The 13,989-nt window shown below is 32.9% G+C and overlaps 1 protein-coding gene across 6 annotated transcripts in view; it reads right to left on the bottom strand.

Moving 5' to 3' along the window:
- Positions 1-8,943: 8,943 nt before the first annotated feature.
- Positions 8,944-13,989, bottom strand: part of LOC147392837 (uncharacterized) — a 39,651-nt gene continuing 34,605 nt past the window's right edge. For 2 of the 6 annotated variants that reach the window (XM_086455982.1, XM_086455983.1), the window contains exons 3-5: positions 10,959-11,061; positions 10,758-10,788; positions 8,944-10,178 (exon numbers count right to left, since the gene is read on the bottom strand). In XM_086455982.1, the coding sequence (XP_086312108.1) occupies positions 9,899-10,178; positions 10,758-10,788; positions 10,959-11,061 (414 nt within the window). In that variant the 3' untranslated portion in view covers positions 8,944-9,898. Of the gene's footprint in view, positions 10,818-10,958; positions 11,063-13,989 lie in introns of those variants that run through there. The other 4 variants (XR_015182151.1, XR_015182153.1, XR_015182150.1 and 1 more) reach the window with 4 other exon arrangements.

The raw sequence follows: 13,989 nt of genomic DNA, 5'->3' as shown, positions 1-13,989 counted from the left end.
GTCAGATTTTTTTTTCCATTGTAATCCTTCCATGTATAAATTCCAAATTAATTCACCATGTACTTTTTATTGTATTCTACTTCTATAATTGCTGCTATTGATCTCAACAGTTCTAAAGGATGTATCTAATATCCAAAATAATATGTACAAAATACAAAGCACTACATTAATTCTTAATGAAATCTAAATCTAAATCTAAAATCAGATTTAACAAACAAAGAAATTGACCTATAACAAGCATCATCTACATAAGTATATCACAAATAAAAAACAATCCAATCAAGAAATTGACTAAAAACATGTTAAAAATTTCATTACGGGTTCACACGTTCAACAATAAAGTCAAAGATAAATAGAGAGAGAGAGAGAGAGAGAGAGAGAGATTTACCTGGTTCATCTCTACTTAGAGATTGTTTTTTTTCATTTTTTTCATTTTTGTTCTTCTGTCTACTTATTGACAATAGTTTTATGTTTGAAATTGCAACCACTTCATGGATTTGGTTCAACAATTTGTTGAATCTCAAGAGGAGAAAGATGGAAACAAAGATGCTACCAATGCCATTGGACATCTAGAGAAATTGATTGTGGGAAAAACGAAGATGAAAGTGAGGATGCAAAATCAGAAATTGAAAATAAAGATGATTCATCTTCTTGTTTGTGATGTCTAAACAATCTTGAGAGGAAGATCTGATTCGGTGATCATGATAATTCTTACCAGAGAATCAAAAGTATTGTCTTCCATCTCCAATCAAATTCAAATATCTGCCTGAGAGAGTAGTCTATCGTAGAAATATAGATTTTGTATGTTGGAGACTAGAATTAGTCACTTCATTCTGAATTTTTTTAACGAAAACGTGATTGGTCACGTTTTAGTAATTAAAATGAAAACTAACCGGAATCGTAAATATCTCATTTTCAACTCAAGAAATGATAATTCACCCTAAAAATAATGACTTCTAATGAAGGATTGATTCGTGTACTATATCCATAATACACTAATTTATTAAGGTTTTAAACAACTTGTGTTTTAAATAAAAGTCTACTTTTGTAAAGTTATATTGCTTAACAATAAAGTGTCAAATGAACGACTATAGTGGGAAAATGTATCCCTAGAGATTTTTCAACCATTTTCGAGTAGGACCCGTTTAAATTGGGGTGTCTACACTTACCATAGATTAGACTCATTGAAATTTTGTCTCAAGCCTCTGGGGTCTCTCCGTGAGAATTTCAATTTCTTTCAAGTAGAAAATAGACCAGTTAATTAACCCTATGTATTGACTCATTTTTGAGTTCTTTATTTACTTCTTTAACGTTTTGAAGGTGCTTTAGATTTTAGACATACCCCTCCAATTTTATAAATATTTAACTTACCTCTTTATTTTTCTTCCCCAACCTCAACTATTTGAAACATAATTTAGTAAAAAGTTTTGGCCACATGTCCCAACCTCAATATTTTATCTTCATCAACCTTCAAACCTCAAGAAGGAGATGGGATTTTTGGGGAAGATATCACATAATGTATTTTTGTATAAGAAAATAAGAGTTTTTGAAAAGAGGTTAAAGAACATAAATTGATGAAGGGTTTAAGTAGACATAAAAGAATCTAGTCAAGCTCCCACCATGACTAACACTTTTGACGCCATGTCGATTCACTAACCACCCCTCATGATGCGCCAAAAGTGTTAATCAGGTCGAAATTATGAATAACATAGTCGGCTTAGAGTTTTTGGAATGAATTTAACTTATAGGTTGAAGAATTTGTAGATGAAGGGTTTTTGGAAGGTTGAAGATGACAAAGACATTTAGGTCATTTATTTGTCTCTCAAAGAAAACCGAAGTCAAGGATACATTTTCTGTTTGACAATCAAGTTATCTAAAATGTTCATCGATATCCAAAGGGATATAGGGTTCTCAATAGATCATATCAAATCCGAAATCCTATTAAAAAATTCTAGATCTGAATCAAAGATTTGGGTTTTGATATGTTATTGAATCGGTCTGGTACCATACATATATCTTTATATTCAATAGAGACTTGGTCCATGTGTTTGAAATATATTATTTCTATATGTATTGTCAACAACAAATTTCGTGATCTATTCCTATGGATGAACGAAACAAGACGACAAATGATTTTATTAATCTTTGATGAAAATGATGATGATACAATTCTGTGTACACTCACTAGATGAAGTAACCTCCTCTGATTAACAATCGAATCTTTAAAGATGATGATGTTTAATTTTCTTCTTTCCGAACTTTGCGTCTTATCGGTTGACAATGTGATTTTTTGTCTTTGAAGAAGGGTTTCGCATTTCATCTTTTTTGAATGTTGGTTTCCAAGTGTTGTTAATCTTTATTGCTTCTTTGGAGGAGGGCTTGTAAGCTTCTTCTTCTTTAGAGATGGAGCTTTTTTTTTTATATAGAAAAAATGATTTAGGCTTTTTCCAAATGTCTAGGCTTTAGTATTTATAGAATCAGTTAAGGGTGGCTTTCTAATTATATCCTCAACTCAAAATATTTTAATAAATTGGTCTAAATGTTTGAATAATTATTTAATGTTGAGAGATGTTATTGTATTGCATTAGATATGTGAAATGTGTGAACTACTTCGAATAAAATGGTACACCATATACTGATTTATTAAGTAGTTCACATACAAGTTTGAATTAGAAGTCTATTTTTTTTAAGATATGATGCATATAATGTTTTCTTTTACTTCTCATATATGTAAATGCTACTAAAACAAATTACAATAAATTTTTAGCACGTTTATATCACTTGTACCTATGTTTTTTAGTATGGTTTCACTGTTTGAGACGACTTGCCAATCCGTCTCGTTGGTGGAGTCGTCTCAGTCTCCCACTATATTTAAAGCCATTAAGAAACTCAAAATTCCCAAGCTTGTGCTCATCTCCTTTCCCAGAAGCTCTTCAATTTCTATAGTAAATTAAATTTAAGAAAATGTTGAAGTGACTATGCAGGACATTGCATTAGACATTGTTCTGACTTGGAAGTGTGCACAAAACCATAGATATTTTTCCTTAAGATACAAGTGAAAAACATCTATGATCATGCACACACCGCCATGTCAATACAATGTCTAATGTAGTGTCCCACACAATCACTCACTCACTCTAGCACAACTCCTAAATTTAATGTATTAATCTCATCTTCACTACCTCGTTTTTTATCTCATCTTGATCCCTAATAGGAAATTACGGAATTTTCTATCAAAAAATATCTTCATATTTTACTTCAACAATCTTATCTTATTCTTTAAGTTTGAAGATTAAAATAAACTAATTTTTAGGTTGAAAAATAAGCTAATTTATTTTTCAACCAAGAGGTTTAATATGATATTTGAAAGAGAAATCAAAGGGCTTTCAGTATCGGGTCAAAAGATGAGAGCGTTTAAGTCATTCTGCATTAATAAATTAGATTAGATAAGAAGGCAGTCAAGAAAAATGTAGGCATTTGGAGGTATGGATGGCTCCGTCTTCTTTGAAGGGAACAATAGGGAGATAAAAAACCCGTAAGGAAACTATCCGCTTTTTAAAAATAAAACAAAAAGTTAAGGAAAATGCTGAAATGACAAAAACTTGGAGGTGCTTAGTGACCATATAAAATTCTACACTGCTTCATTCACCTGCCACTGTGGCACTTTTTGTCGAAAAGTAGATTTTATCCCTCTAGTTTCATTACTAAAGAAAGAGAGTAGTTTTGCATCTGCGAAGAAGACACAGGACATCACGAGAGGTGAACTCTTACGTGTGGAAGCTGTGCATTGAGGTAAGGAAGGATTGGTTTTCGTTGTACTTCCAATAATACTTTAATAAAATAAAGAGAAACACATAATCACTCTTCTTCTTTATTTGTTAAAACATCATTAAAAGTGTTGAGGGATTTAAGGAATTGTGTTGTCTCTTCGTCTTAATAGGAATTGAATTTCCTATGAATAAAAGATTTGATTTCAAGTTTTCATCCTCTATTCATCACTCTTTATTCTCAGTTTTTATCCTCTCTCTCTCTCTCAACACCATTTCATCCAGGGTTTTAGTGAGCACACCGAGTTGAGTTGCTCCAGTTTTGACTCCACTCGCCAATGAATAAAAGACTTAATTCCAAGTTTTGATCCACTCTCACCAGCACTTCATCCATGGTTTAGTGGGTACAATGAGTCGAGTTGGCGGAGTTTTTAATTGACTAGGTTCCAAGTTTTGATCTCCTCTCTCACTCTCTCTCCACATCTTGGAATGGTATAACAAGTCGAGTTGGCCAAGTTTTGACGTAACTCGCTAATGAATAAAACACTTCATTCCAAGTTTTGATCCTCTCTCCCCCCCTCTCTCCAAGCAGGGGCGGAATCAGGATTTTCTTGTAACGGGGGTAAATTATGATTAGTTGTATAATTGAAGAATTGAATACAAGGAGGTAAGGGTGTGGGGGTAAAAATTAGTGGGAGGTGAGAGTGTGGGGGTAAATGGGGAGAGAGATGAAGGAATGAGGACAAATGAGAAATATAATTAATTAAAAATATAGGAGTGTCTCAAAGTTCTGTGGGCAATTGCCCCCACGAGCTCCTTATTTGCCCCCGCCGTGCCTCCAAGTTAGCCGACTTTTTGACTTGACTCACTCAACAAATGAATAAAAAAAGACTTGACTTAGATTCTCTCTCTCTCTCTCTCTCCCCGTCACATCTGGAATGGCAAACCAAATCGATTTGAGCGAGATTTGATGAATAAAAAAATTGATTCCTAAGTTTTGATCCTCTGCTCGTAACTCTTGATTCAACGTTTTAATGCTGTCTCTACTGTCTCTCTATCCACTTCATGGATTTGTACACCGAGTCGAGTTGGCCGAGTATTGACGTGACTCGCCATGTTTTAAAACAACACTACCTAAAATTAAAAAAAATAAAGATATATTTTAACCATTAATTCGTTTGATATTTTAGACATTTGTCTTTGTTACCCATTAAATATTCTGGATCATTTAAAGCCCCTTTATATTTTAGTAAATATTTGATTCCTCCATGCTTTTAAATTGATGAAGCTGGGTGAATATTTGAGTTAGCCCTATGTTTTATGTTTTTAAGTTTGTGTTATAACCCTTATACTTTGACTTTGTTTTTCTTTCTAAGTTGGTAAAAATTATTTTAAATACCCTCATTTTGATTTTGAAGTCAAAAATCCATAATTTTTCTTCGTAAAATTAGACTCTGTTCAAGTTCTTAAATTTCTATATTGAATTAAATTTAATCTATTTAACATCATCTTCAATCCAATGTTTTTGTGAAATCAATGTTATAGGCGTTTGGTTTTACAGTGCAAAATTTTGTAGTGCACAAAAATTAAATTTGCCCAAATTAACTAAATCCTTTATGAAATTTCACCAAATACTTTCATCAAAGAAATTTGCATGAATCACCTAAATTAAATAACATGGATATTTATTCACAAAATATAAATCTCATCAAAGAAATATTTACGCACATATTAAAATTACAAGAATACCCCTCATCAGTGTTATTAAGAAATATCCTTCCTCATAGGGGTGTTTTTGTAAATTTATGCATGTTATTGTAAGTGGTATAAAAGGACTTTTTTTTTTAATTTAAATAATTTCTTTAATGAAATCCAATAAATTATTATAAATATAATTATTATTATGAATTATTATAGAACCGAACCAAACCGAGAACCAATCCCTTATGCAAGAAATAAATTTATGTATATAATTATTATTTTGAATTATTTTAATAATTAGGACACACATGAGTGATATTTTATGAATAAACTAATGACTTTTTATGATAAATTGGTTATTTATTGTTTGAAATTTTATTTTTATTATATGTTTGTCTTTTTACATTAAAAAACATTACTTACAATTTATAAAATGTTGACAACCCATAGAATCGAACAGAACTAAATCAACTTTAGTTCGGCTTGGTTTCAATGGAATTTGATTCGGTTCTAAGTCTTATTTAGTGGAATTGACCTATGTCGATTCGATTCTAATTTAACCTCAAATCGAATCAAACTGAACCAAATTGCATCCCTAACTACAACACATACTGGAAGTATAGGAACCTTGTTATTCGCCTTCCGATTTCCCTAACTTCCTATTTTATTATGGTAGTTAACAACATGAATCCGTGGCTTGATCAACTAGCAAATGTAATCGCAACCGTAAGAACTTGGGTAATGATGCCATACGGGTCCTTGGGGAATCTAATTCGAGGTGATCAACAACATCATCATGATCCACAGGTAAGCTTACTAAGCTAGAGTCCAACTTTGAGCTTTGAAGTGGCTAAGCCGCTATAAAATTTTGTGAGGAACTATCTTCCTTACATGACACTAATTAAGTAACCATTGTGTTTATGTATGCCCCTACTTTTTCATTAATATTTGGGATACCCCTTTCATTTTAAAATTAATGACATTAACCCTTGACCCTGGTCTTGTCTTATAAACTAATAGCCAATAAAAAAAATAGCACCATTGTCCTTGTTTTCACAATCACCATTGTCATTCGTGGTCATGATCATCATCACCACCAACACCATCACTATCACCATCATCATCATTGTCATGGTCGTCATCAGATGATTATTTGGGAAAGAAATATCAAGGGTGTTTATTTAGGTCTCTTTTCCTTAGACTATAAAGAAGACCAAAGTCAAGAGGCATGTTTTCGATTTTAAAATGTAGGGGCATCTCAAATATTCACAAAAAGATAGAGGCACCACATATTATCCAAAGAAGAGGGCTCTATGAAAAGTTTGAAGCGAGATGAGCGTTTCACTAAAAAAAAAAAAAAAAAAAAATAGAACTAATTTCATCTCCTTTTTACCATGCAGACAAATTCAAGTATTGGAGATCCTGAACATGATCGATCAGTAAGTCCATTGGAACTTATTAATTTTAGTATGTCCCATGGAACCTAATTTCATTTTAAAATACTAACTAATTTCCTCTCTACTTTACCATGTCGACACGTTCCAGTATTAGAGCTTTTGAATCTGATTGATCAATATGCCCCATGGAACCTAATTTCATTAAAACACACACACACACACATTACCATATGAGTTCAAGTATTGGAGGTCTTGAACTTGATCGATTAGAAGTCCTATGGAACCTAATTTCAGTACGTCCCACAGAACCTAATAACATTTAAAAATGGTTACTAATTTCCTCTCTTTTTCACCATGTAGACAAGTTTAGATATGGAAGCACTTGAACCTCACCAATCAGTAAGTCCAATGGAACATAATTTCAGTACGTCCCATGGAACTTAATTTCATTTAAAATGAGAACTAATTTCCTATCTTTTTTTACCATGTAGGCAAGTTCCGGAATTGGAGTTCATGAACCTGATCAATTAGTAAGTCCCATGGAACCTGGTTTTAGCAAGTCCCATGGAATCTAATTTTATTTATTAAAAAAACTAATTTTCTATGTTTTTTACCATAGACAAATTCCATTATTAGAGCTCCTGAACCTGATCGACCAGTGAGTCCCATGGAACCTAACTTTGGTAAGTCTCATTGAACCTAATTTAATTTAAAATAGAACTAATTCCCTCTCCTTTTTACCATGTAGACAAGTTCAAGTATTGGTGCTCCTGACCCTGATCAATCAGTAAGTCCCTGGAACCTAATTTCATTTAAAAATAAAACTAATGTTCTCTCTTTTTTACCATGTAGACAAATTTAGTTATCGAACAGTAAGTCCCATGGAACCTAATTTTCTTTACGTGTTTCCCTCAAGATTGAGGTACTTCCACGGATCACACCGATTCAATTATGAAGAGGAAATTCGTAAATACATATTGCACCCTTTCACCGAAAATAGATATATATACCCCAAGAAAACCTAAATAAGGTTTTACATAATATCATTAAAATTACTAAAATGCCCCTAAGAACCCCTGCCTTCCAGATAAAGGGGCCATTGTCCCCTACTCCAACCCCCCAGCAAGCTCAGCGTTGAACTCAACCGGTAGGATGTGTGGTTTAGTTAACAATACCTTCTAATTAATCAGTACCATTAGGCTCCACAAACCACAACAATCTCTCACTTGCAGATTGGTCAAGAGTGTCTCCACTACCACATGCTGCATCTGAGAAACAACGCCTTCCTAACAATTTTAACATGAATCTTTTTTTTTTTTTTTTTTTTGTATTCGATTCTTGAAGACCAATAGAAACTGAATATGACTTCACTTCCTCATAGTAAGCACCTTTGTAAACATATCCATAAGATTCTCACTCGTATAAATCTTTTACAGAGTAAACAACCTATCTTCCAATATAGATCTTATGAAACAGTTGTTAATATCTATATGCTTGGTCCTTGAATGAAAGGCTGAGTTCTTTGCACTATGACTGTCACTATACAACTTGCAATTTTCTTGCTCACCTAATTTTTTTTTCAAGAAACATTGCAACCATATCATTTACTTCTGGTGAATGACATACTTTGATTTTGATGTTGAGGTTGTAACTATCTTTTGCAATTGTGAGACCAATTGACTGTTGCACTGCCCAAAGTAAATGGATACCTCATAGCATACTGCTACATCAATAGTATCTCTCAAATATCTGAGAATCCATTCCACAGCTTCCTAATACTCATTTCTTGATGAATCTTCTCAAAACTACTACTATTTGAGAAATATTTGGGGTTGTGCAAACCATAACATACATTAAGCTGCCAATTGTTGAGGTATATGGAATCTTAGCGCACTCCATGTTCTTTTGGAAGTTTGAAGTAGCTTGCCATTTGCCAAGGGTGTTCTAACTAGTTTAGCAAATTCTATGTTGAACCTCTCAGGTACCTTTGAAACATACTCAGTCTTTGATGACTTAACTTTCTATTTTTCCTATATTTATTAATTCGCATACCAAAAATTTGCTTTGCAGCACCAAAATTCTTCATTTAAAATTCTTTTAACGGTTGTTCCTTAAGATTTAAAATCTCATGCATGTTTGACTCTACACCAAGCATATCATCTACGTATAAGAGATGTATGAGAGAACAATTTTTAAACTTCTTCAAATAACAACGGTCAACAGGACAGTTGCTAAAATCACTAATAGATATAAAATTGACAAATTTCTTATACCATTGTGTATGGACCTGCTTCAAACCATATAAACTCATCTTGAGTTTACGTGCCATAATCTATATTATTCTTCCCAGATACAACTTATCCCTATGGCTGACACATGTAAATACCATCTTCTAAATTACATTGAAGAAAAATAATTTTTACATCTAACTGTAAATCTTCTACAGGCACAATATTCATATGAGAAAATTTTTTAGACAATCAACTCATTTTCTATTGAAAGCCTTCAACAACAACCTCACCTTGTATCAATTAGTACCAGCATATGATCCTCTTTTAATCTTTAAACCCATTTACAATGTAAGACAACCCTTCTTTTGATGAATTGAACCAAATCTTATGTTTGATTTGATAAAAAAGAATCCATGTCACTCCAACTTTTCCGTAGTGTCAACCTACAGAGCCTTTTCATAACATTCTAGTTCACCGTTATTTGTCAACAACAAATAATGCAGAAAAGGTGAATAACGTATTGGAGGTCTAATTACGCTACTTGATTTCCTCACAAATTGAATAACGTATTGTGGAGGGTGCTGTCATCCCAATGAAGGCTTGGACAACTAATATATGAGATCCTCTCCAGGTTGAGTCAGCTGAAGCTCAAGAAATTGTAACTCGATTTTCGAAGAAGGTGAATGGGGCTGCTTCATGGATTATTCCGTTCTCTCTAGCTGGGGCATGTGGTTTATCTCAAATGGGCATCAGTAAAACAAGCAATGGAACGATGAAGTTAGTCTATGTAGCTTGCGCTGCCTCATTGTCCGCATCTTTTATATGTGCAGCTGTAGTGGTGATAGTCGTCCTCACCACAAATTACAGCTTTCTGGGCAAGCTTATTATCATCCTCAAATCCACCATCGTACTTGCTATTGTCCTGACTGTACTGGGTTATGGCTTTGCCGTAAGTCTTCTTTGCCTCAAGTTGAAACAATGAGGTCCCATAATTGTAATAGTAAATATAGGAAACACGCGTCTTTCTTCCCATCTCAATAGTACTGAGTCCGAATTTGCTGCTAATGAACAGGTGTGCTAAGCTGATAAATGAATGCACTACGTCACGTTTACAAGAAAAGGGTAAAATATAAAATCTTAACCTCATAATCATCTTCTCTCGTGTGGCATCATGCCATAGGTTTAGCAGCCATGGTTTTAAAACTCGTTTTGGTTAACAGCATATCTCAATTCCTCATGATTAGCATTTTCCTAAAGCAAGTCTGCAAGTGTCTCCATTCAACCAAAAGCATAACTTATAATTATTCAACAAAATTTTAATGTCCAACCACGTTTAACACTTTTAAGTGCCCACTGAAAGACTAAAATGGGGTTAAAAAAAAAATCCCCAAAGAATATTTTTTTCAAATTGAAAACGATTGAGATGGGAAGAAATCCTGTGATCTTAAATTAAATAATTAAGAAAATATTCCAGTGTTCAAAGAACGATTGAGATGGGAAGAAACATATTTCCCTTCCCTTCCCTTCCCTTGAAAATTCGAAATAAGAGAAAGTTGACTTATGAGTTTCTCTTTAGCTTGGAGTTCTTGAACATGTTTGCAAAACAAGGCCTTTTCCATCAAAAGCAATTCAAATTCCCAAGTTTTCGCACATAAAGGTACCTCATTTTCCAGATTTTCCTTTGTCTTTGGCCTTAATCAAAATACCCAGAAGAGTGTCAACTGTAATTCGTGCAATAATTATAGAAATAAATCAATTTTCATCTATCAACAAAAGAAATTACAGCTCACAAAAGAGAGAGAAAAAAACCCAAATCACGAAATTGAAGAAATAAGTGTAGATTTTTAAAGGGATGGACTTACTTGAAGATAGTTGCAGAGCGATAATTGGAGGGGGAGTGAAGAGAGGAGCAGAAGAGAAGACTGCCGTTTTATCCAAACATACTTTATTGGTGAATAAGTATCTCGTACTTCGGCGCTGTACCAAAACACCTATTTCGTCACCTATCTATACCGTATCAATCACATCTGAACTTCGTTGGGCCGACCAGGGATAAAAAACAAATAATACCCTTCAAAAAGGAAAAAGTAGACGCTTTTTTTTAGGGATATTTATAGAAAACACATGATTGCATGCTCACATCCCAATCAAGTAAGGTGTCTTCATCCCAACCAAGGTCAGGTGGCACTCGTTTTATGCCACGTGGCATTTTAAAAATATTTTTTTAACTCACTAACTGTATCGATTTGTGACCTCATGCTGTAACCTTAAATCGCACTTCTTAGCCTGAAGTGTATGGGAAGCACATATGCTTTTCATCGAGATACGGGTGATTATGATTCTTATCCACTTTCACGAGGTCAGTCCACCACAATCCATATTTTTATAATGTGATAATATCAAGACTCTTATATAAAAATGTTCATCGAAGAAAATCATTTTTAATTTTTTGCAATATTATAACTTATGGAGAAAAATTAAGGAGAATTCTCTCTCTCTCTCTCTCTCTCTCTCTCTCTCTCTGTATATATATATATCCTCTAATTCCCTGATTGCAATCCATTCCAAATGATTTGTGTTGGTAAATGATGACTAAAGAATGATATACTCATAATTTCAAATATCAAAGATGTAAATTTCAATCTATTTAAACATTCTATAAAATTGAATAATTTTAAAGATTGAGTCGTAATGTTTGATCTAAGTGTCTACTTCATCATTATCATATATGCATTTTGGGTCTTTAAAATTAAAAAAAAAAAAATCATCGACAGTGGCACTATGTTGTTGAGATCGACATTTGAGTCATCGAGGTCAACAATTACATTTGTCAAGGTCAACAACTATAATGGTTGATTTCAAACGTCGAGGTTAACACTAGATAAATCCTGTTGAAATACATAGAATGAGTATAATATAGTGATGAAAGGGGCACTCAGATCAAAAGTTATGCTTGACTCTTGAGAATTCCTACTCCATTCATTGTTCATTCTAGTAAATCCTCGAAATGGATTGAGAGTTACATCAAAGCATTTCAAAATTATGAGTATATTATTTTTCAAAATTATAATGAGAGAAAGCAAAGTGAAGCGGTTCGACACCAAATTTTGGATCCCACAAATGTCCCTATTTTTAAATATTGAAATTTAATATAAATTAATATAATTAAGATTATTTTGATCAAAATCTAGAAAACCGTGACTAGGATTCTATAATATTTTTTAAAATTACAAAACTATTAGTTATTTTACTATGTTATATTGACACATCCTCCATTCAATGTCTTAAATTTTGATCTCTCTCTCTCTCTCTCCAATTAGAGAAGTTAAGCAAAAGATAATGAAACGTTTTAGTGGGTTCCATTTGAAAATTAATTTTGTCTAAATTATTCCATTCTTAACTATATGGTTCCGAAAACGGTTCATTCAAGAGCTCATGAATGTTATTCTTGATCAGGGGCGGAGCTACATAGGGCCCAATAGGGCTATAGCCCCCACTCAACTTTATTAGAAAAAAATATATATATATTGAATATTGAACCCCCTCAACTTTTTATGACATTAGAGACTGCACATGTGTCTTTCAAATTGAGGGCAGAGTCACACAAGCACTGAACCAAAAATAATAAAAATAAATAATAAACAAAACACACGCCAAAATAAGAAATTTCATCTTCATCTTCTACTAAAAACCCTTCACTACATCCCAAAATAAGAATATTTTAAGTTTAGAGTAAAGTTTTTACCTTCGTTTTAGTCTTAAGTGCCTTGGATTTTAGGTAGTAAAATCAGAGACTTAGGTTCAAATCTCATCAGAATCGAGTTATTGAACTCATTAAAAATAAGTTTAGCGATCAAAATAAAGATAGGATTTTAAAAAAATTAAGTACATGATGTTTTTAGGTAGAAAAATGACTGATTTCTAATAAAAATGGAAGATGATGGATTTCAGAGGAGATCAATAGGGGTAAAAAAATTAATTTTATCCTAACAACTTTAATGTTTTTAGGGTAAGGCCTTTAAACTTAAGATTTTATTTCTTTAAACCTATAAACATTAGGAACAAGATAGGATTTTTGAAGAAGAAGAAGGATGCATGAATTTTGGGGTATAGAAATCAAGGGTTCTTTACAACCATTGGAGATGAGGTTAAATATGTTAAACATAATGTCCTACAAATTAGCAACTTTATTATGAAGATTATTAGACAATCATCATTTGTAATGATGAGTCCAACATTACTTAACAAAAATACAAAATTAATGATAAACCATCGTCGGCACTTAGCCCCCCCATTGACCAAAAATCCTGGCTCTGCCCCTATTCTTGATGACCTATCTTGTAAATATACTCGTGAGTAATATATAAATTAAAGGGAGGGATCCACTCAACCCCAGCTTTTCGGATCAAAAAATAATCCAGTGGTTAAAATCATTGATCAAGCAGATTTTTTTTCATTGAAATATACAATTTACAAGTTTCACTTGTTGGTCGATCAAGGTTGCTAATATCATAAGCTCGTAGTACTTTATTACGGTGCCACCTCAATATCAGCCTTTCGATCTATGATCAATGTTTCATAATGCCACTGTTACTTTGACCTGATCACAATATCATCACTCGTGGTGTCTTAAAGTAATTCTGATCTACACACCCAAAAATCAGTTTGGTTGTCATTCATTACCATTAATTTTAAGGGAAAATTACTCTTAATAGTCCATAAGTTTTAGGCAGTTTCTTAATGGTCAACTTAGTAAATTTTTCCCTTTCTAAATAGTCTCTGAACTTCATTTCCCATATTTCTCACACTTGAATGTCCTAACTGTTCAAACTCATCGTTTTTATATAAAAAGTTAGATTTTTGGCATCTCAATCAAGTTTTGGAGACTCAATT

Source organism: Akebia trifoliata, chromosome 10, assembly GCF_017979445.1.
Source record: "Akebia trifoliata isolate Shusen 1 chromosome 10, ASM1797944v1, whole genome shotgun sequence".
Taxonomy (NCBI): domain Eukaryota; kingdom Viridiplantae; phylum Streptophyta; class Magnoliopsida; order Ranunculales; family Lardizabalaceae; genus Akebia; species Akebia trifoliata.
Note: the sequence above shows the minus strand (reverse complement) of the source record. Positions and strands in the feature narration are given on the sequence as shown.